Raw genomic sequence first — 24,801 nt, 5'->3', positions numbered from 1 at the left:
CACTTTAATAAAAACTCGGACTTGTGACTTCACAAAGTCCTGACACAAATCTCCGGATTAACAATCAATCATACGAAATATTCAAAACCTAATCACAGTTTCCAATGGAACAGTTACATCGCAGATCACGATCAAAACCCTAATTTTCATACATTGGCAATGCTGTAATCTAATCAACAATCAAACATCTCTATCATATCAGGCATCTTAGTGTCAGGCAAGTGATTACACAACTAATCATAAACCATTTCACAATAATCAGAATGATCAATAAACACAGAACCATTGTTTGGAGAACTAGGGTTTGCATGAATCAAATAACCAATGATTAACAACAAATAATCATTAAACGTTTACCTTAGATTGATTCTAGATGAAGAGAGAGATCAAAAGTGATGATTGAGAGCTTGTGCCAGCAAGAATGATGAAAAGATGATTGCAGGAGATGATTGTAGAGAAATATTGAAAGTACGTATAATGATTTGAGAGAGGGGTTAGGGTTAGGGGTTATTAAGGTTTCACAAACTACTCTACTCACCCCCAAGTATCATCTTTTACATAAAACACACACACCACATATAATTTACAGTTAAGGCACAAAGTTCTCATGTAAGTCAAATAATGCATAAAGTAGTACATAGTTCCATGAAATGCTAAAGATTGTGTGACCAACTTAATTGTGTTAAGTTAAAGCATTTACCTGAAGTTACGGGTTGTCACACCCGACTTTTCGGGTCATTACTTATCGTGTTATTCTTCTCGTAAACGCTTGTACGCCCGAGATTCTGATTATCGCCATGGGTTAAACTAATGTTTTCAACGCTTATTACAACGTTTATTCAAAAAGCAGATATCGCTTTTAAACGTTATTTACAACGCTTACTACTTAACGCATTTTATCGCATCGCTTGTTTAGACTAAACGTTATCGCAACGCAATCTCAACGCAAACTCGGAACGCGGACTTACTTTATGCATTTAGTTTATGTGTTTATTTGTGTGATTATTTGTTTAAATGTTATGTGGTTATCAACTCAACGCTTATACGCTCAAACGCTTACTCGCAACTCGATTAAACGCAACGTAACGCTTAACACACGAAACGAAAGTCGGAAAACTAACAAACGCAATCGAGCTGTCCGAATGGACATCCGATCGAATGGACATCCGCTCGGATGACCATCCGATCGGATGGCCATTCGACCGGACGCCATCCGACCGAACACTTCTCATCGTGCACCGACTTAACTCCCCCTCTCACACTATAATTACTACCCGTACACCTCCCTTTCACTGATTTGACACCTCCATCCGACCACACGCACTCAAGTCACTCCCAGTCACTTCTAATCGAGATTCAAGGCCATTTCGTAAGTATTTCTCCCCAAATCTTGCATAGCCTTCATCACTAATCACTTCTACATCATCTTCTCCATCAAAATCACGCACAAACACTTGCTTTTCCTCTGAAATCACTGATTTGGACCTCTTGAAGGTGGTTTCCACCGTTTTGCTCCGGCAGACGGTTAGGGAACACCGTTTGATCGAGATTGGTTCTAGATCTAAAGGATTTCACACCTTTTAACTTAAATCTAAACAAGATTTCCACACTTTTCAACCGTTTTCGACTTTTCTTCAACTTTTTTACACGAAACCGATGGAATCTAGACTCATTCAGACTCTCTACTCGTTCCTTAGTCGAGAGCCAGCTTGAAAATGGATTTCCACCGGAGAGATGGACCGATTAACGGGTTGAACATGGATCTTCATTAGGAACAGTAAGTTTGACCGAATGGGCTGAGACCATTCGATCGAATGAACTAGGCTTGGTGTATTCCCGTTGTTAGACACGTCGTCACGCCGTCTCCGTTAAACTTCAAACTTTTTACTTAGAAAATTTTACAAATTTTCAAATAACAGATCACTCACTTGACTGGCCATCCGATCGAATGACCATCTGATCAGGTGACCTGTCCCTTTATAATTTCCAATGTTTAAACGATCTGACTCAACTTCAAACTTTAATAATTTTCCAAACAAGCACACTTATTCGAATGGCCCTTCGTTCGAATGGTCATCCGCTCGGATGACCATCCATCCGGATGACCATCCGCTCGAATGGAGACCCATCCGTTCGAATCAACATTCGAACACTCAACCATTCGACATTCTGTTTACGCACTGTTCAACGCTTATGCTTCTGTTTACGTGCTCAGGCTAACTCAACGCGCTCTCTTCAATCCAATCAAGTCTGTGTTTACTTGTTTAAACATGCACAGTGAGTATACTTGAACCCATTTTCTTTTAACGAACTTTTGGGTGTTACATACGTTCTATATCAAAACATAACACACAACGCAATCACTTACTAAACGCTAACCGCTCCCGCATGCTATACGTGATCTATGAATGCTTGTACTATGCTTATACAGTGTTACACTATACCGCCTCTAGCAACGATAGTACTATAATTTGGACTCAGCACCTGTCGTGGACAGGGGTTGCTAGGGATCACATCACTTTACTTCACGTGTTCGCTGAACATGTGTCGCGCATACTCTACAACGCAGTCTCGTGGTTAAGTTGTAATCATTGTTTGATAGTTACTTGCTTCGCCTGTTATGTGATACATGTTGGTTATGCGTAAAACGCTTTCTCTGCTATATGCTATGCAAATTTGTGTACTCACCTTTACATTTTATGTATTGACTTTATTTTTACGTATGTGACAGGTTGATGTTGTGCTATGCCGGAAATCAAGATATGCAGTCTAGAAACTCCACAAATAGAAATCTAGGTTGTCGGACTTGTTTTGGTTTTGAAAACACGCTGTTTGTAATAATTGTTTGTGGAATGTGTGTTGATTGGTATGGGACAATTAACCTATTAAATATAGCCATCTAATAGTTATGGATTCTCTTGAGCAATCTGGTTCGCCTAGTGTCGCGTCCCGATGTTTCTACCATCGGTTGGGGTGTGACATTATATGTGTCTATGTGCCTTATGTGAATTAGCACCCTTGAGGTGCTTGATGTGGGTTACTCGTGATGTGTTGGTTGTCGAATCCAACAAATAAATATAAAATAAAGATAAAATTGTATAGAAAACAACCCTTATGTTTGTATCAAACTGCACTTTATACATTTCACTATGAAATCGACAAAAACCAACCTTTATGTTAATGTTTTGCTACATGTTTAACCTTTACCACTAACACCGTTTGGTTTTCTTGATTAACTGCCCTCACATGCAATGCATGTGAGGGTACTAATGTCATTTCCGTTAATCATTTTTATGGTTAAAAATCAAACAATAAAAATGTAAAAAGATCAAACGTATGGACCTACTCCTCATCTGCTACCTCAGACTATGGGTATGGAGCTTGGGTTGGGGGAAAACGTACAAGCCATGTAACACCCTAACACGCTTTAACGGAAAAAGACGCAGCGGAAATTCGTACTATAAAATTTCTTTCAATGAACACGTTTTTGACCTACTTGCAAGTTCATTATAAAATACTTTCTTACAACAAGACTAGCTTTTGTACTCATTTACATAACAGAAACATAAGCTATAACTATCAATTTACATAATCATGTATTCCCGTACAATCTGACTTGTGACTCGGTCCTTGATCGCTACTCCTTGTGAAGAAAGTCTATGATTCATACTACCTGCACCCACCACATACAATCGAAACATTAGCATACATTATATACCAACAAGATTCTTAATCGTGTAGCCTCGATTTGTTCTATCCACATATTCTTTCCATCCCGTTGTCTTTCTAGATATAGTCATTCCATCCGGGTGTCTAATCCTTAGCGAACCTCGATGGAGAACCTGCACCACATTTCATTCTCGAGGCGCACTGTTAATATCGTCAATACTTAAGAGTATTGAAACCACGTATGCATTACATACATAACTACGTACATGCATACCTACACACATTCATACATACATTACTTCATACAAAAATACCTACTCACACACTTACATACATGCATACATTACGGCGTACAACTTACCTACTTAGGTGCTTACAAACATACATACATACATACACTAACACATACAAGCATACTTACTAACATACTTAATTCATTACCCCGCGTACATGCTCACTCATTCCGAACTGAATCACATATCATAAACTCTTTTAAAGATATCTTTCAGATATGTTTCGGATCCTAAAAATGAGTTTCATACTCATCCGTAACTAACCAAGCCATTTGGTAGGGTTAAGGAACATTATAAAGACTTAACGAGGCTTGGAATGGGTTCACGGGGTTTGCGTTCAAGGAAGAACGAAGAAATTACATAAACAAAACAATTGCATCAGACCTCCACCGTAAGCTACGGTGGCTACCGTAGCATACGGTGGCCCCCAAATCCTTACGGCAGCCTTAACCTGCCTTACGGCAGAAATAACATTTCCAGCACCCACCGTAGCTTACGGTGGTCACCGTAAGCTACGGTGATGCCCAGTTCAGCCATCATTTTAAATACTAAAACTCGCGTAACTCGTTCGTTTTGCGTCCGAATCACTTGGAACTTGTTCCTAATTGTCAGTAAAACATTTCCCTACATCTTATACTAAGAATCCTTACCCCGGGTCCTTAATCTTTACAAACTTCATCATTGCTACTTTACATATACATGATTATTCGACCCGTTTAATACCATCAAATTTCCTTTGTTATAACAATTCCTTCGTTATACTAAAATAACACTTAACTTGAAACTCACAATCATTACATATCCCTTGCACCATTCTTATCCACACATATAAATATTAGGATTCTACATTTACACTAAAAAGTGAGTCGGAATCACTTACCTTAAGCGTTAGTGTCCATACTTGCTCCCTCGCTTCCGCTTGACCCGTTAGCTTTCCATACTTGGTCCGTGTTAGTGTGGTTCCTATTCTTTCATGCCGTCATGCCATAATAATGTTAGTATTCATACTCATTCATATTAACATACATTTTTTCCAACTCTTATCTATATTGACTTTCACTAACGCGCATACGACATGATTTGTCAACCACATAGACCATATTAATAACATCATATTAATTTCATACATAATGTTGTACAATACATACAACTACACGATCACCTAATCACATACACAATATACACAACCAATTTACACATACTTATGCTTTTATAACTCTACATTCGACAACCGCATTATTCAACACTCACTCAATCAAAATTATCATCTTACTTATGTACAAAACATACATCCAACATTATCACTAACAATAAACTACGCATGTCATATTCGTACACATTCATTCTTAATCACCATAAATCAAGCACATCAATTATATGGCGAGCATCACATCATTGGAGCATAAGGTACAAGTTCCTAATGCATGATTTTACTAAACCATACATTTAAATCCGAGTTTTCGTATGGACTCCACCTTAAACGTACTTAACTTATTATTTTGCTAACGGCTACACCATAAGCACCTTCTATACATAATTACCCACAACCTTCATACAATTTCACAATTTTTGCTCTCTTAGGCATTTCATCAAACACTTGGCGGGTGTACTACTAACAAAACATTATGTACAAGTATTCTTTGCATATTCTTACTAACTCATATCAAGATCATCAAATTTCCCTAACCTCACCTAACTTTCATCCTAGATCAAGGTCATTAACAATAATCCACAATATCCAACTCATATATATATCAAAACTATGTTTGATTTAGCACATACAACATCATCATCTTCATAGCATTACTTCTACAAGTGGGTTTTTCACAAAAACCTCAAATAACATCAAAATCGTGTATAATTCGCATTCTATACTATATCCTTAACATATACTCATGCTTGATTTCACACAATTTAAAGGATTGATCATAACCCAATTCATATAAACATCATCAAATCCAAAATTACAACTTACCGTAAGTTTGTTAGGGCTAGATGGCCAAGGAATCAAGTTCATGCATTGGATTTGAGCCTAATTTCCTTATCAATTTGAAGCTTTCTTGAGGACTAGGGTTTCACCCCTTTTTTCTTCTTCCTGATCGTTCTCACGCACACACCCATCTAGTGTGTGTGAGATTTTGTTTTTAATTAATTTCAGTTTCATATTTGGCAATCTTAGTCCCTCATGTTCTCTCTTATCTATTTGATCCCCAATGTTTTTCCATTCTTAATTTATAGCTAGCACTATCTAATCAAGTTAGATAACTTGGTTATTAGTGTAATATCCCACTTAACCAATAAATCCTACTTACTTATGCCAACCTAATAAAATGTCCAAATAAATATATCCACCACAAACCGCCACTCATAACAACCACAACCCCCACCACCCATCACCAGCGTTCCATCACCAAAAAACCAACTGGATCAGCCCGGAAAAACGAACTTACCGGAGCTGCAACCTTTGCTGCTGATGACACATCGACGGGAAAGGCGGTGCGCTGCCGCCTCTGGTAGTTTGCAAAGCAGAAGTGGAGCACAAAACGGAGGGTCGTCGGACATCGAATTTGGTGTGTTTCGTAACCCTAACCCTAGGTTTCACCGATCAAATCACCATCTGCACATCGAATTTGGTGGTGGCGGTGGCTGAATTTGGTGGTGGTAACGGCTGGATTCGGTGGTGACGGTGGGTGAACAATTTCAGAGCTTATATGCCAACAATTTCCCACTCATTATCCACAAATCCAACACTCTGATTGCAAAATTCAGAGCTTAGATCCATTCTTCACACCATTGTAAGTTCAAATCCTCTGTATTCACTCATCAATTCCTTAGATCTGATTCGTAATTGCAGTTTTATCACTTCAAATTTCATTACGTTTTCGTTTATATTGTGATCTAATATTCTGATTGTGTGTGTCTAGATTTGACGGTGAAATTGCTCTGTGATTCTGTTATTTGATTAGGTTTTTTGTCGGTAGTGTGAATGCGTGATTGAATCGTGTGTTTTGATTTAAACCTAGAGTAAGTATTGCATATGATATTGTTATCGTTATCGTTATCGTTATAATTTGTTGTTTTTGGATTAGTGTTGGCAATGTTTATGTTTCATGTATTCGGATTGAGCGCGAAGAAGTGCGAGTTAGTTCCGAGTGTTGTTTAACTTTTACTATGAGTAGAGTGTTAGTTTTGTGAATGTGTTATTGAATGTATGGTTTACTGTGTCTTTAACATCATATATTGTTGAGTAATTGTGGAATCTGTTTATGTGACTGTGAGAAATTTGGTTATTTTTGAGCTGGAAAAGTGATGGTTTAGTTTGGACTTTAATTGAGTAGATCTTGAAGTTATGATTCTAATTAATGACATGTATAGTTATCATGTTTGATAATTCAAGTTAATATTAAGCGGATCTCGGGTTTAGATAGTTGAGTATTTGAGTAAGGAAACATAGAAAGTTTTTTCGGATATGGAGACTTTTGACGTAACACGGTGTGAACAGCATATTTTATATCTTTTTATAGTTTTATTTCTCAGTTCTATATAAGCTTAATAGGTTCAGTGATTAATCATAATATGCCTAGAATACTTTGCATACGATTATACGATACTGATAGGTTTTCCTTTTGCTTAACAGGTTGGTCGAACGATAAATCTGGTATCTGGAATAGTCTATCATCTTGAATTCTCCGGCAGTCGAGGAGCTGACAAAATTAAGCATAGTTTGGAGAAACACAACAGGGATCAATCATCTGTTGCCAAAACTATGAGATCATTCTTGTGATCAGTAAATCACATTTGAGTTTAAAAGCGATTAACGTTGTGGGGTATCAAACATAACGTTAATTATGAGAGGAAGAACAGATGGATCTCAGAAGAAGCGATTGCTCACTACTTTTGTTCTTGTGGGAGCCGCCCTCCTTTTCCTCTATTTGTATTTCCGTTCTCAGAGCGAAGGTGAATCCGCTATAGAGTACGGTAGCCGGTCTCTAAGAAAGCTCGGATCATCCTACTTAGGCGGTGATGACGAATCTGATCTTGGTAGCAAGCAAGATGAATTTAAGTTCGGGCTCGATGACGAGGATGGTATTGTACCAAAAAGCTTTCCCGTAAGTTAATCAACAGATAATATTACGTTTTTACCCGTCTTTAGTAATTATGATTTAATTTTTTGTTTTTTTTTTTCGTGCAGGTTTGTGATGATCGATACTCTGAACTGATACCCTGCCTTGACCGACATCTTATCTACCAGATGAGATTGAAGTTGGATTTGTCTTTGATGGAACACTATGAAAGACATTGCCCTCTGCCCGAAAGGCGTTTTAACTGCTTGATTCCTCCCCCAAATGGGTACAAGGTGCGGTTCTATTCAATGGAAGTGGAAAATGGACGTGTTGGGTACCGTGTCATACATGTGGCTTATGGTACCTTGTCAAACGGGTTGGATTGACAAGAAACGTTTTTTGTTCAATTTTTTTAATTATTATTTAAGTAGTTACTAGTTATTGTGTCTATGTTCACAAAAAACGTATTATTGTATAGTAATTTAAGTTTTTAAACAAAATAGATATAACGTTCTGCACTTAAAATTATACTTTTGAGTGACTTTCGACCCGTTTGGCCTGTTTAACTTTTTTAAGCTGATTTTTTTTGGGTAAATTACACTTTTCGTCCTTTATGTTTATACCAAATTTTAGTGGATGTCTTTTACCTTTTAAAATGTCAGGAATCATCCTTTACGTTTAACAAACCTTCCACTGTTTGTCCTTTGACATTAACCCGGTTAAACTTTTCAGTTAAGTTTGGGCAATTTAGTCATTTTATCCATTTATTATAAAAAGGTATATTAAATAAAAAGAAAATGAATAAAGAAGTAAGAGATATAAACACTTCTTCTCTCTCTAAACACCATAAAAAAGACTAAACTACCCTTATGTGACCAGACTTAACTGAAAAGTTTAACTGGGTTAATGTCAAAGGACAGACCGTGCAAGGTTTTAAAACGTAAATGATGATTCCTAACATTTTTAAAGGTAAAGGACATCCTCTTAAATTTGGTTTAAACATAAAGGACAAAGGCCGAAAAGTGTAATTTACCTTTTTTTTATTATTTTTCATAAGTAAATTGGTTGAAATTGCCTCCTTTACAATCTAACAACATTGGAAAATTGTGATGACTATTTCTTTCTAGTTTTCAGAGTTTAGTTGAAATGATATAATGATCGTATTGTTTTTCACTTCTTGGTTCATCTGTTAACGCAGGTCCCGATCAAGTGGCCAAAAAGCCGAGATGAAGTATGGAAAGCAAACATACCACATACCCACCTTGCACACGAGAAATCAGATCAAAACTGGATGGTTGTAAAAGGCGAAAAGATCGTATTCCCAGGTGGAGGAACACATTTCCACTACGGAGCTGATAAGTACATCAAATCACTTGCAAATGTAAATATTTTCGCGAAAGTTCTTATATCACATCTAGGGCTGCAAATGAATACGAACAAGATCTTGTTCGTGTTCGTTTGTTAAGAAATATATGTGTTCACAAATGGTTCATGAACACTTACCAAACGAGATTTTATGTTCGTGTTCGTGTTCGTTTGTCAAAGAAATGAACTTTCTCGTGTTTGTTTGTGTTTGTTTGTTAATTCTAGGCGATGAACCAAAACAAACGTTCATGAACACAAACTAATAATCTGACACTTATTAAATATTGTATTTTTCATTTTGAAGTATTTGAATAAAATATAAAAACTAAAAACACTAATGAACTGTAGAACACAATAAATGAACGAATGCGGTGTTCGTGTTCGTTTGTCTAATAAACGAACGAACACAGACGAACTTTCCGTCGAATGGTTCACAAACTGTTTGCTGAACGTTTTGTAGGTCCCTTTTCTCGGAGGATCGAGAACAACCTAAACCTTGTTATACTAACCCACTAGCGAGTGCGGAATCCAAGCTAGTAGGCAAACCGGGATGAAGCAAGAACAAACACAAGAACACACAAAGTTCACCGATTAACACCACTGTATTAATACGTATGAAGGTTTACAGTTACAAGCACAATGTTTACAATCTGTTTGCAAACTCTCTAAAGTGTGTGTGTGTGTGTTTTGCAGCAGAGTTTCTCTAACTCTCTATGTGTGCATCTCTGTAACACTAACACACTGCATGAGTATATATACCCATACACAGCAGGTCCTGTCCGAAGGATCCGATAGATGGTCCGAAGGATCATCTATCGATGACAACAAGCTCGAATGATCAACATGTACCTCGAAGGATCATCCTTCGAGGACTAATGGTCGAACCATATCCTTCGATCACCTCGAAGGATCCACAGTATCCTTCGAGGCTATCCTTCGAGACAGACACTTATCTTTCTAACTGTTTGACCAAGTCAATCCGGAGGATGGTTGACTTAGTCAACTTACAGACTTAGGACATCGTTTATATACAGACCGAATACAGACAAAGTACAGACACAAGTGCACCAACAAACTCCCCCTTGGCTGTAGCTTTGTCTTTATCTTGTCTTTATCTTCTATAGATGTAGACTCGTCTCGAACTTCGACGGTCTTTGGTCTTCGAGTTACCAAAACTCTGATGTCCTTTCAAGTCTTCATGTTCGGAGGATCTTCAAAGTCTTCACGTCTTGAAAGCAGAGAGTGTATCAACAAACTACCCGTATCATGTAGGCAGTGTGTTGACAAACTCCCCCTTAACATAAGCTCCCCCTTGAGTTATGCTCGTGAAAAGACTTTATCTTTATGAAGTGAGATCCTAGTGGTGTTGATGATGGCCAGCGGCAACTCGATCATCTTCATCAGTTGAGCGCCTTCTCGTTGTGTCTTCATTCCAAAGCTTGTCATCGACCATGTTCTCCTAGCCTTTAGAATCTGCACATGCAAGAAATCTAAACGCGTAATGAGAACAACTGCTTGGAACATAGTATAAGCAAATGACACACGAATGACCATGTCATAATCAAACACCGTCCGACAGTTTGAAAGTTTAATAAATTTGTCAATTTTAGCCTTTAACTTTCAAAACTTGCAAATTTCGACCGTTTATGAAGATTTAGTCAATTCGGTTTTCGTTCAGGTTTCAGGTAACGAAGACTCGAGCTCCAACATCGTACGATCGAAAATAAAGCAGAAATAAAATCTTTTTGGCTTTTATAAAGTTTATATTAAAACAAGCCTAAAATCTTTTTGGTATTTTTGAAATTAAAAGGAAACAATTTTAATATCCTTTGAGTGTTATCAAACGACATCACCGCTAATGTCGTGCTGATATGCACCAAACGACGAAACTGTTTAAAAGAAATAATAAAAGTTAAGCAGTAAATAAATAAATATATACAAACATTCTTTTTGCGAGTTTCGAGGGTAAGAGAATCATATCAGTGTACGGTCATGCCAAAACACTCTTGTTGTTCAGTTAGTTAACATTAAGATAAGCATCCTATAACAATTATCGGTATTGTTGTCCACTTAAGCTCAACTTATCAGATGTAATCATGGCGAGGGGATACGTTAAGGTATGATTTATACTTACCGACCGGTGTTCATCCACATCACGACACATTCCCGTATCAAGGTATGCACGAGAGTTCATCTTACCGGTGAGTATACCGATTATCATCTGTTTGACCGTATAAATTGTGAGATACTCACTTATTTTGATTTGAAAACAAGTCCTATGTGATATAATCACTTATTGATGAGGAACTTGATTTTCGTATGCATGAGGGCACAGGTGCAAGTCCGTGAACAGGTCAGTACTTCCGTACAGCAGAGAGACGAACTTGACACCCGGATAAATGTGATATATTATCACTTATTTGATTTGGACATGTGATTGTTTATCACTTATTGAGGTCGAATGCAGTATGTAATATGTACACGTATGTATAGTATCATGGAAGATCTAGACTTGCGTCCCCGTTATTTTTTCGGTAAAAGATACAACCATGATACCCAGATGATAAGCAGCATAAAGACCGAATATCTCAGAACCTCGGCAATCTATCAAACGAAATTTCGGTACTAAGACCATATGCCAATGAATGGTTCCCACCTGGTCTTCAGTCGATTAAGATTTATATCACCCTGCACACTTTAAAATGATTGTGAGCCTACCGATACATCTTATATAGAGCTGCTTATCGTTTTGCATTTAAGGTTTAAAGAGGTTTGGATAGACCACTGACGTACTATCATTTTCTCTTTTGCTCGCCAGGAAACTCATTTTTGTTTTTCTATTGTTTTTGTGTTTTTGAAATTTTTCGATGTTTTTGGATTTTCAGATTTTTGGATTTACTCCCCCTAAATTCAATAAACTAAGATAAATTTAAAAACACACAAAGATATTTACAAAAAGGATTTTCCGATGTTGGTTTACTCTTGCTTGACCTTAATGCCATTTACCAATAATAAGAAGTCAAATCTAGATTTGTCAAAAGCTTTGGTAAATAAGTCGGCACGTTGGTCATCGGTGTGGACCTTAACAACATCGATTAGCCTTTTCTCAAAGCAATCACGTATGAAGTGATATTTGATTTCGATGTGTTTGGTCTTTGAATGCTGCACAGGATTTTTAGTGATATCTAAAGCAGCAGAATTATCAACGTAAATAGGAGTAGTTAGGAATTCAAAACCGTAGTCCCGCAATTGTTGTTGGATCCAAAGAACTTGGGAGCAACAACTTGAGGCAGCAATGTATTCAGCTTCGCATGTTGATGTAGCGACACACGTCTGCTTCTTGCACTGCCATGTGACTAGGCGATTTCCTAAAAACTGACATCCAGCCGTTGTGGATTTGCCGTCGATTTTACATCCGCCAAAATCAGAATCACTGAATGCGACCAAGTCAAAGTTATTATCCCTAGGATACCACAGACCGGTGTCAGGGTAAGCCTTCAAATAACGAAAAATCCTTTTGACAGCTGCAAGATGTGAGGCCTTCGGGTTAACTTGATATCTGGCAAGCAGGCACGTTGGGTACATTATATCTGGCCTTGATGCTGTGAGGTACATAAGGGATCCGATCATCGCACGATAGTATGAAGGGCTAACAGGTTCACCCTTCAAGTCAGGAGTAATTCCGTGATTAGTTGGCAGTGGGGTACCAATGGGCGTTGCATCGGACATCTGGAACCGGCTCAAGATGTCTCCAACATATTTAGTCTGATGGATGAATATCCCAGACTCTGTTTGTTGCACTTGTAGGCCCAAAAAGAAATTCATTTCCCCCATAGCACTCATCTCGAACTTATCCCGCATGATGCGCTCGAAATTCCTACACAGAACATCATTAGTAGAACCAAAAATAATATCATCAACATATACCTGAACCAGAAGAAGATCTCCATCTTGTTCTTTGATGAAGAGAGTACAATCGATAAGACCTCTTCGAAAACCGTTCTCCAGCAGATATGTAGATAAGGTTGCATACCAAGCTCGTGGCGCTTGATGAAGACCATAGAGAGCTTTGTTGAGCAACCAAACCCGATCGGGATGAACAGGATCTTCAAAACCTGGAGGCTGTTCGACATATACCTCTTCTTCAACCACACCATGTAGAAATGCACTTTTGACGTCCATCTGATAAACCTTGAATCCTTTGAATGAGGCATAAGCCAGAAAGATCCGAATAGCTTCCAGACGTGCAACTGGTGCATAGACTTCGTTGTAGTCGATTCCCTCTATCTGACGAAAACCTTGAACGACTAAACGAGCTTTGTTCCGAATAACCACTCCACGGTCGTCTTTCTTGCATTTGAAGACCCATCGAGTGCCAATCTTCTTGTAGTTCTCAGGCTTTTCAACAAGCTTCCAAACTCCAAGCTTGTGAAATTGCTGTAATTCTTCCTGCATGGCTTCAACCCAAGCACTGTCTTTCAAAGCTTCTTTCCACGACTTTGGTTCTTCTTGTGACACGTAACACGCGAAGGACCAGTCATTCTGCTGACCAGATTCTCTTATAGCTGAATACAAACCAGCATTCCGGTTGTTTCTCAGCTGATTACGCGTCTGCACACCGCGATGGACATCTCCTATTATGTTCTGCTGGGGATGGGTATCGTGAATCCTCATTTCAGGATTATCTGGCACACGAGCATTGATACCCAAATTGGTAAGATTAAGATCAACAACCAACTCCACACCAGGAATGTGGTTAGAGGTGGATGCATTCCCTTCAGCAGTATCTATATTCTGCGTATGAGGTGTGTCACCAGAGGCACCTTGAACAGGAGCGGCTGGAGCTGAAGATCCTTCGGCTGCATCATGATATTCATCATCTTCAGAAGAGTCATTATAATCAGCAGCATCTTCATAAACCTCATTTTGAACCATATTGTTGACTGACGTAGAAGCTTGAGGGTCAACCACAATAGGTCTAACCAAAGGCGAGACAGCAGCGTTGTCACTTTCCAACAACATTCGAGCCGCTGCTGATTCTTCGTCAAAGGTTGGCAGATTGAAGGAATCAAATAGCCCATCATAATCGAACATCCACGGATCACCCGGAGCCCTAACAGGACTCGTGTACCTTTGAACCCTAACTTCGCTCCATAGCTCAATCTTTTTGGTAGCTAGATTCCAAACACGAAAGTTCGGAGTAGCATATCCAAGGAAGAAACCCTCGATAGCTCTTGCACCAAACTTTCCATCTGGTTCAATCATAGTACACGGAGCACCAAACGGTTCAAGGTAAGAAAGATCCGGTTTCCTACTCTGAAGGAGTTCGAAGCAAGTCTTGCCATGTCTCTTTACTGTAAGAACTCTGTTCAACGTGTAGCAAGCAGCCGATACAGCCTCTCCCCAGAATTGAATAGGGAGTTCCGACTCTACTAACATTGTTCTTGCAGTTTCAATAATAGTTCGATTCTTCCTCTCAGCGACACCATTTTGTTGTGGAGTATAACGAGAACTGTACTCATGAAGAATGCCTTTAGAAGTACAAAACTCATCCATAACTTGATTCTTGAATTCAGTTCCATTGTCGCTTCGGATCCTTTTCACTTTCAACGTATAGAGATTCTCCAACATTGTAAGAAGATCCTTGAGGATGCCAGGAGTTTCACTCTTGTGTGCCATAAAGGATACCCAAGAAAATCTAGAGTAGTCATCAGTAACTACTAAACAATAGGCATCACCAAACGTTGTCTTGTGTTTCATAGGTCCAAAAAGGTCCATATGAAGACGTTCGAGAGGCATGCTGACAGTGTTGATTTTCTTCAAAGGGTGAGACTTCTTCGTTTGCTTCCCCTTTTGGCACGAGACACAGATATCTTGTAGATGAAAACTTCTTACAGGCACACCATTCACAAGATTATTTTTCACCAAATGGTTCATCTTTCTCAAGTGAATGTGTCCCATTCTTCTGTGCCAAGATATAGACTCCTTTTCTGTGGCTTTTGAGACAAAGCAAGTAACTTGTGCAGATGTAGTAATCGCCTGGCTCATGTCGAGAATATAAAGATCATTAACTCTCGGAGCCGATAAGAGAATCCATTCTTGTGGAATTTTGAATCCAGGTTTCAGCACATAGCAGCCAGCATCATCAAAAATCACTGAGAACTTTTTATCGCAGATTTGCGACACACTGAGAAGATTGTGATCAATTTGCTTCACATAATTGATCTTATCAAAGCACACGATACCATTGGAGATACTTCCCTCTCCAGTGATGTACCCACCTTTATCACCCGCAAAAGCAACATACCCTCCTCTAATATTTCTCACGTCGTATAGGAGCCGTAAGTCGCCAGTCATGTGCCTGGATGCTCCACTATCAACAATCCAATGACTATTAATAGTTCCTCCTAGAACATCCTGCACATGTCAATTAAACACATCAGTTGAGAATGGGGACCCAAGCCTTAGTGGTCTTGGGTCGTCCCTTGGCATCACGATACGTAAGCTCTATCTCTTGATGGTTTTCAAGAACAACTGCTCCCCCTGAATTGTCACCCAACTTAGGTAGCCAAGTTTGTCTGTGCCTACCAGTTTTTGAAGATTCTGGTTTTACAGGTTGTGACACACTTGGTTCCTTTTGCACTGTTTTAACTTCAGATTTTAAAGCTTTTTCCACAGTTTTTATGTTCTTACGTCGTTGTTTAGTTTCTTGTTCTTTTACAGTTCGTTTATCTTGTTTAGGTGAAACTGACCGACGTTGAGGGTGAACTGTTTCAGGTGGAGCCTTTTCAACCAATTTCTTCTTTGGAGCATTTGGGCAGTTTCTAATAATGTGCCCAATTTCTCCACATTTGAAACAAGTTCTCCTTTCAACAGACTTAGGAGAACTTGATCGACTACCAGATGTTGAACTTGTAGAACCTGAGGTACTTGCTCTTTCATCACACCCGTTTGTGTGTTGGGTGTAATTGTTATCACTGTTACGTTTTAAAATCTTGACTTGTTGTACAAAATCAGTGTTTTCAAAAGTCTCAATTTTATCTGTACCTTTTGATGCTACAAATTTAACATCTTTTCCTTTCTTCATGTAACGAGCTCCTTTTGATTCAACCTTAGCCTTTGGCTTTGGAGCTCGTTGTTGTTGTTTACCCTTAGAAGCAGTCGGTTGTTGAGTGGTTGGAGATTTTTGATTACCAAACTGTTTTCTAATCTCAGCCTTAGGAATTGGATCACATTGTGTTACCACAATTCCCGGAAGTGTTTTTCCCAAAAATTTGTTTGTATTGTCTTCAAAGACTTTGTCAATCAAAGATTTATTTACATTTTTAATTGGAAAAACATGATCTGAGTAGATTTTATTATCTCCAACCAAAGTGTACAACACATTACTGCTTTTAACAGTAGACACACCTGTCTCATCAACCTTGACAGGATCAATCACTTCCTTCTTAACAGATGGAACCTCAGGAGTATCAGGATCACAAAGGATGTGATTCTCTCGTGGAATATCTACTCCTTTCATCTTGCTAAGTGATTTATCCTGATCACTTACAGCCACTTCTGATTCATCATCCGATGTCTCATAGTCCTCGATAATTGGAGGACTTTGTTTCATGGATGGTGAAGTTTCTTGTTCCTTAGGGGCTGTGTTTGAAGAACTGTCCGGTTTGAACCCTAGGCCAGTAGAAAATTCCTCAAAGTTCAAAGGCACACTGGGTTCATACCGAGGCATTTCTTCTTCATCAGGCATCTTGGTATAGTTGCTCATCAAAGGAGGTGGACATGCCTTATACCCAACTCCTTTCACGTTCCCTTTCAGTTGTTGAACGTCAATTATGTGATCAAGCACAAATTGGGAGTTAGAATAACTATCCAATTTCTGTTTGATCGCATCATGCTTGCATTGGGCAATGGCTAATTGCTTCTTAGTTTCTTCCACAAGGTTAATGTATTCGTTTATACTTACTTGTTTGTGGTAAACTACTTTGTTAACCTCGGACACATTTTTCTTTAATGTTTCTATTACAGATTTAAATTCTTTTTCATTCCGGGTTAAAGCCATGTTTGCCTCTTGGCATTTTGACAGTTCAATAACCAAATTCTGATTATGACTATGAAGCTTTTCTGATTCAAGCTTCATCTCTGCACATGATTTACAAATACTAGGAGCAGGAGGTTCAGAAGTTACCTGACTAGTAGAGGCTGAACCATTTGCCATAAAGGCAGTTTGAAAAGAAAAAGCTCCATCTTCAGAAAATAGCTTTTCCATTTCTGTTGATGTAGCAGCAGCCTTCCTAATCAGAATTGATTTCTGACATTTAAGCTCATCAGCTTCATTCAGTAGCTCCTGTATATCATCATCTCCTTCTTCATTCACATCAGGCTCTGAGTGATTATCCCCAGAAACAGAGCCTTCTTCATCCGAACTGCCCGAATAACCAGAACTGTCATCGCTCCCAGAAGATTCTTCTTTTTGAACATGCTCGATGACCTTAGCATACAAAGCAGTTCCACTTCCTTGATCACCTTCACCAAACTGCACTGACCAGTCACATCCTTCATCAGCTTGAACAGCCAAAGCCCGATTGTGATTGGTAATTCCAGGCTGTCCCTGATTGTTGTTCACTGCCACCATCCTCCGTTCACGATTTTCTTGTTGGGCATTCGCATTAGTCTGGTTTCTGAACGGGTTGTGATTGCCGTGTTTTGTTGGTCGAGTGCACTCACGTTTAAAGTGCCCTTTCTCGCCACAGTTAAAGCACGTGACGGCATTAATATCAAACCCATACTTCGTGTTTTTCTTTCCTTCCAACGAAGTTCTTCCAGTTCGAGCCATAAAATCTTTTGCCCTTCTAACCGCACTAGCAAAAGCCCATTTAATATCCATCAACTCCATTTCTTCCTTGTCGATCTGATCATAATCTTCGTTGGTCATGTTGATGTTTCCAAGCTGACCAGCTACCAAACCACAGTAAGCACTGACCATGGTGTTGATAATTTCCATATGTTCCTTAGCAACTTCAATGCTAAGGTGTGAAAGATTTGAGTTGTCGACTCGGATCGTGTGATGACTTTGGGATTGAGGTTGAGGATTGCTTGTATAGTGAGCTTGCTGTTGTTGTTGTTGAGGTTGTGGTTGTGGCTGTGTTGGAACAGGAATGTAAGACCTCGGATCGAATTGAGGTTGTGGTGGAGCAGCTGTTGATTGAGGAAATGGAAAGGAACTTGAACTTGTATTGGACACAAATGCAGTCTGCAGCTTAGGTTGCTGTTGCTGAGCTGCAGCGGATCTTGCCAAAGCATCGAATCCTGGAAGATACATTTCTGTATTCTGAGGAGCTGGAGCACGCCTTGCTTTCCTAATTTCTTCATCATTTTTATGTTCCAGCTTCTGAATGAACTCGTAGATGTTGATTTCATCTAGAGCTTTAGTATGCTTCAACAACTCAATAAACGAACTCCATTTTGGGGGTAGGGCGTCAGCAAACCTATTCACCATGTCTTGTTGAGTAGCTGCCACCCCATAAGCACACATTTCACTAATCAAATGATAGAAACGTGTGGTCATATCATTCAGAGTCTCGTTTTCCAAAAACTGAAAGGATTCAAACTCTTTCTTCAACAAATCATGCCTAGATTTTCGAGCAGCTGCATTGCCTTCTCCTCTAGCAACTAAGGCATCCCACAATGCTTTCGTGGTCTTGCAATATGAAAACTGATGGTAGATGTCTTTGTTGAGTGCTTGAGTAAGTGTGGCATAGGCCTTTTTCTCCAATTTATAAGCCTTCTTGTCATTTTCAAGCATGTTGGCGTAACCTTCTGAAGTGGATGCTCTACTTTCAAGGCTTTCATTGAATGCATTGACGAAACACATCCAAAGGTCGGTGCTTTGTCCTTGAACATATGTGTGAAAGCGGCCTTTCCATGACGGAAAGTCGTTCATGTGGTTCAGCTTTGGTGGACGATTGCTACTTCCTGTTTCACTCTCACTAATCAGAAGGTTCTGAAGACTTTGACTTTGATTGGATACCAAAGCCCATTGACATGAACTTATTGATTGTTGTTGTTTTGGAATGGCACTCGTCATATATTCAGCCATCGACATCTGTTTCAGATCTGGTTGTGGATCCGTACTCCAATCCCAAGGACTTGTGCAACTCATTGTGATCAAAAATTAATACCAAACCTACACACCACAAACTGTTAAGTGTAAAACAGATATGAATTGAAAGATGCAACCTGTTCGAAAGATCAATACTTGTTCGAATGATCAACAAGGTTCGAAAGATCCTTGTTGAGTTTCGAACAAAGACTTCGAAGGATGACTTCGAAAGATTGACTATACGAAGGATCCTTATCTTTCGAAAGAAGATTTCGAAAGATTCTCCTTATGTTTCGAACACAGGTCTCGAAAGATGACACTTGTTCGAAGAATCAACAGTGTTCGAAGGATCACTGTTGATGGCTCGAACAATAACCTCGAAAGATAACCTTGAAAGATTCACCCAACACGAAGGATCCTTATCTTTCGTAATGAACAGTAACTCGAAGGATGTATCTATCGAAAAGATTCCTTGATTCGAAGGATAACACACTGACTTCGAAGGATGTTCGAAGGATGGTTATCTTTCGAATCTCCTTGATCGAAGGATGATCCTTCGAGCTCGAAAGTTATCTTTCGACGTCTGACACACTGTCAAAAGTACTGATGGGTTGGTGAGAAAAGTGACAGGTTGGTGTACCAACTTTCGGCAGAAAGGATGTTCTGCCACCAACTTTTCACCAAACAATTTGACTTTCAAAAATTTTACCAAAATAGGCAACCTTATCTTCAAGTTCAGTCACCGGAGACAAACCGGAAGTATGGCCGGAAAGTTCAAAGTTTCACAAAAATGATTTTTATGTTACCCAAACCGACCCCGAACACTCCCGATAGGTTTAGTATCCGTTTTTCAGTTTCAAAATGCAAGGAAACTACCAAAAACGAGTGCTAAACCAAGTGTCCAAACACACCAAAGAACTCGAACAAACCGGTTTTAAACAAGGTAAAGAGCGAGGCTCTGATACCACTTGTAGGTCCCTTTTCTCGGAGGATCGAGAACAACCTAAACCTTGTTATACTAACCCACTAGCGAGTGCGGAATCCAAGCTAGTAGGCAAACCGGGATGAAGCAAGAACAAACACAAGAACACACAAAGTTCACCGATTAACACCACTGTATTAATACGTATGAAGGTTTACAGTTACAAGCACAATGTTTACAATCTGTTTGCAAACTCTCTAAAGTGTGTGTGTGTGTGTTTTGCAGCAGAGTTTCTCTAACTCTCTATGTGTGCATCTCTGTAACACTAACACACTGCATGAGTATATATACCCATACACAGCAGGTCCTGTCCGAAGGATCCGATAGATGGTCCGAAGGATCATCTATCGATGACAACAAGCTCGAATGATCAACATGTACCTCGAAGGATCATCCTTCGAGGACTAATGGTCGAACCATATCCTTCGATCACCTCGAAGGATCCACAGTATCCTTCGAGGCTATCCTTCGAGACAGACACTTATCTTTCTAACTGTTTGACCAAGTCAATCCGGAGGATGGTTGACTTAGTCAACTTACAGACTTAGGACATCGTTTATATACAGACCGAATACAGACAAAGTACAGACACAAGTGCACCAACACGTTTGGTTCATTTGCAGCCCTAATCACATCTTATTAACCATACTTTATTCTATTCTCTAATTCTAATAAACAATTTAATTTCTATTCTCTAATTCTAATAAACAATTTAATTAACAGATGCTCAACTTCTCAAAAGATAACATGAACAACGAAGGAAACTTACGAACCGTTCTCGACGTCGGTTGCGGTGTCGCAAGTTTTGGTGGTTATCTTCTGTCATCTGACATCATCGCAATGTCGTTAGCACCTAACGATGTGCATCAGAATCAAATCCAGTTCGCGTTAGAACGAGGCATTCCTGCATATCTTGGTGTTCTCGGAACGAAAAGACTTCCGTACCCCAGCCGATCTTTCGAACTTGCGCATTGTTCACGTTGTAGAATCGATTGGCTACAACGGGATGGTATTCTTTTACTTGAGTTAGATAGGTTGTTAAGACCAGGTGGCTACTTTGCTTACTCGTCTCCTGAAGCGTACGCGCAAGATGAAGAGGATCTTAGAATATGGAAAGAGATGAGTGCACTTGTTGAACGCATGTGCTGGAAAATAGCGGCGAAGAGAAACCAAACGGTCATTTGGGTCAAACCTTTGACTAATGATTGTTACTTGGAGAGAGCTCCTGGTACTCAACCTCCTCTTTGTCGATCGGATGATGATCCGGATGCTGTTTATGGAGTAAACATGGAAGCTTGCATCACACCTTACTCTGACCGTAAGTTTTATCATATCATTTATATCCGTTGACTTTGGAAAGTGATTCTTTTGATGGAAAATCACGAAAATAGCCATCGATCCACACCCATTATGAAAATAGCCACCTGACGCGTCTTTACAAACGATGCACCACCCACTGAAGTCTCTCGGCCTTTTTTTTTTCTTTTTCACCACGATTTTTAAACGGGCATAACTTTTTAATACAACAATATTTTTTTTAACTTACACCAAATTAAAGAGAATTTATCATCTTTAATTTGGTGTAATTGTTTTAAAAAATGTTATCGTATGAAAAAGGTATGTCCGTTTAAAAACCGTGGTGGTAAAAAAAAAGGATAAGGTTGAAGCGTCTAACGAGACACTACAACAAGGTGGTGTAGCGATGCTTCAGCTTTTCTTTTTCTCCTTTCCACCACGATTTTTAAATGAGCATAACTTTTTCATACAATAAATATTTTTCAAAAAAATTACACCAAATTAAAGATAATTTTATTCTCTTTAATTTAAAAAAAAAATATTATTGTATGAAAAAGTTATACCCATTTAAATATCGTGATGGAAAAGAAAAAAAAGGAAAAGGTTGAAGCGTCCAACGAGACGCTACAGCAGGTGGTGTAACGTCTGTAGAGACGCTCCGAGGTGTCTACGGCTATTTTCGTGAATTTCCTTTCTTTTGACCCTTGAAAAGTCAAACAGGGACTTTTTTTTTAAAAAACACTAAAGTTTTCCGGGTTTTTTTAGATGATCACTCAAGCAAAGGAAGCGGATTGGCTCCATGGCCAGCTAGGCTAACTTCTCCACCTCCTCGTCTTGCTGACTTTGGCTATTCAAGTGATATGTTTGAAATGGACACGGTAAACGAAATACGGTTCTCTCTTATTATTTCATATTAAACGTTCATCTATTCACAAAATTTTGCATAATTTTATAGGAGCTGTGGCGTAAGAGGGTTGAGAATTACTGGGATCTGTTGAGCCCCAAAATATCAGCAAACACTATACGGAATGTGATGGACATGAAGGCAAATTTGGGTTCATTCGGTGCTGCTTTGGGGAACAAAGACGTTTGGGTGATGAACGTTGTCCCTGAAGATGGACCTAACACATTGAAGCTTATTTATGATAGAGGCTTAATCGGCTCAACTCATAACTGGTACGTATAGTTGCTACCATCATTTCTGTCGTATAATATTTACAAGCACGTGCATCAGGCCCTAACTGGTAGGGGTGAGGAGAAAATCGAAAAACCGAACCGAAATTTACAGTTCGGTTACGGTTTTGCATTTTATGAAAACCGAAAAAAACCGAACTGAGCAACCTAAAAGTCATTTTTTTTAATTTTTGTTATATATTGATTTAGAAATTGTTAATTTAAGTCTTGAATGTTAAGTATTTATAACAAAAACATTAGCATGTTTATTTATCTTTGAAATGATTTATACATTTCCTACAAGAAATAACAATATTTAACATAAAACTTAAATGATTTTCAAAGTATTATAAAAGCAAATGTCTTAATAAAAGCTTTGGAGACTAAAAAAATAGATTAGAAGCCTAGGTTTATTTGAACAATATTAACTAAAAAGGTTCAATATAATAACTTAAATGTAAACATATAAGAAAGATTCTTAAATGTTAAATTATACTTTTTATTTTTGAATCTTACGAGTAAACTTATTCCAAAAACCGAAGAAACCGAACCGAGCCGTTGCTAAAACTGGAAAAACCAAAACCAAATGGTTTTCAAAAACCAAAAACCAAACCAAACCAAACCGCGCACACCCCTACAAACTGGGCCCGAGCTGAACAAAATAACTAGATTTCGACCCACACTAAATGTCCCGTTTCAACCTGAACATGGTTTGTCATTTACTCAAACCGCTCACGGCGTGTATTTTTCAGGTGTGAAGCATACTCGACCTACCCACGTACATACGATCTTCTCCACGCTAGCAACGTGTTTTCCGAAATAATCGAAAAGAAAGGTTGCAGTGGTGAAGATTTGTTGATCGAGATCGACCGTATTCTGAGGCCCACGGGCTTCCTAATCGTCCGGGACAAAAAGCCCGTCACCGATTTCGTGAAGAAATATTTACCCGCAATACACTGGGAGACGGTTGCGGTGGCGGATTCGCCGTCGGAATCAGATGGAGATGATGTTGTGCTTATAGTCCAAAAGAAACTATGGCTTACAAGTGAAAGCTTAAGGGAAACAGACTAAGTTTGAACCTAAAAGACCACTCTTCTGTTTTGTAGCATCAAATTGTGACGATAGTTTCTACTTAAGGTTTAGTTGATTTATTTGTTATAATATACATTTGCGTCTACAAACTCTTTATTTTCTATATTTTGATTGGATTTAATTTAAATAATTAATCCAAATATGCATACGATTTGATAAGCGGTATTCATATATGTATATGTGATTGACGACAAACAAGAATATAATTAAGTTTCTATGTTGCCATTCATATTAATGTGAGAAAATGATATTCTTATGATACTTGACTAATTTTATTTCAATTTTAATGTATGCATTGAATTTTTGTATCAGTTTTTTACATTAAATAATTTGGGTTTTGTAAATTAGTATGTAAGAGTTGAATTATTTTATATATAAAGTTAAAAGAAAAGGATTTTATTATAATTAAAAAAAGGGATGCATGTAATATTGATTAACTTATTGTGACAATTATGAATTAAATACAAAATTAATATTGAAAACTTTAGGCTATCTGGCGTGGAATCACGCACCCATTTCATGTCATTTTGTTAACGCCCTAAACAAGGTTTCGCCATCCCCTTAACGGGTTTCAACCATTCCAAAGGTGAGGGTCACCAGAAATCCCAACTTGCAAACTATTTTCCTCCATCAAACCTTTTCTAACTGGGTTTAACTTAGTTTTTTTGCTGATGTGACAACTTAACTCTAGAGAATTAAGAGGCATTATTTATACACTGTAAATTAGAAACACTTTCTTGCATATAGTTGTTGTACCAAGTGCTT

The 24,801-nt window shown here is 38.6% G+C and overlaps 1 protein-coding gene and 1 long non-coding RNA gene across 3 annotated transcripts; one reads left to right on the top strand and one right to left on the bottom strand.

The window, feature by feature from the left end:
* Nucleotides 1-3,767: 3,767 nt before the first annotated feature.
* Nucleotides 3,768-6,053, bottom strand: LOC110903463. 2 transcript variants are annotated; one of them, XR_002571967.1, is made up of 3 exons: nucleotides 5,938-6,053; nucleotides 4,843-4,930; nucleotides 3,768-3,842 (listed from the first exon to the last, which is right to left on the bottom strand). It is a non-coding gene; the product is annotated as an uncharacterized LOC110903463 (long non-coding RNA). The 2 variants fall into 2 exon arrangements; XR_002571968.1 differs by having other exon boundaries at nucleotides 4,843-4,925.
* Nucleotides 6,054-6,307: 254 nt separating this feature from the next.
* On the top strand, nucleotides 6,308-24,141 carry LOC110899965 (probable methyltransferase PMT3). The gene is made up of 8 exons (XM_022146860.2): nucleotides 6,308-6,757; nucleotides 7,600-8,071; nucleotides 8,155-8,319; nucleotides 9,225-9,407; nucleotides 21,199-21,793; nucleotides 22,537-22,649; nucleotides 22,727-22,947; nucleotides 23,697-24,141. The coding sequence occupies exons 2-8, from the start codon at nucleotides 7,811-7,813 to the stop codon at nucleotides 24,013-24,015; spliced, it is 1,857 nt and encodes a 618-aa protein (XP_022002552.1). The 5' UTR covers nucleotides 6,308-6,757; nucleotides 7,600-7,810; the 3' UTR covers nucleotides 24,016-24,141.
* Nucleotides 24,142-24,801: the final 660 nt, after the last annotated feature.

Source organism: Helianthus annuus, chromosome 13 (genome assembly GCF_002127325.2).
Source record: "Helianthus annuus cultivar XRQ/B chromosome 13, HanXRQr2.0-SUNRISE, whole genome shotgun sequence".
Taxonomy (NCBI): domain Eukaryota; kingdom Viridiplantae; phylum Streptophyta; class Magnoliopsida; order Asterales; family Asteraceae; genus Helianthus; species Helianthus annuus.
Note: the sequence above shows the minus strand (reverse complement) of the source record. Positions and strands in the feature narration are given on the sequence as shown.

Excerpts from the sequence above, each read along its gene's own strand:
- LOC110899965 (XM_022146860.2), top strand. The coding sequence starts at position 7,811 with ATGAGAGGAAGAACAGATGGATCTCAGAAGAAGCGATTGCTCACTACT. Across the intron at positions 8,072-8,154 it reads TTGTACCAAAAAGCTTTCCC|GTTTGTGATGATCGATACTC; the intron begins GTAAGTTAATCA and ends TTTTTCGTGCAG. Across the intron at positions 21,794-22,536 it reads CATCACACCTTACTCTGACC|ATGATCACTCAAGCAAAGGA; the intron begins GTAAGTTTTATC and ends GGGTTTTTTTAG.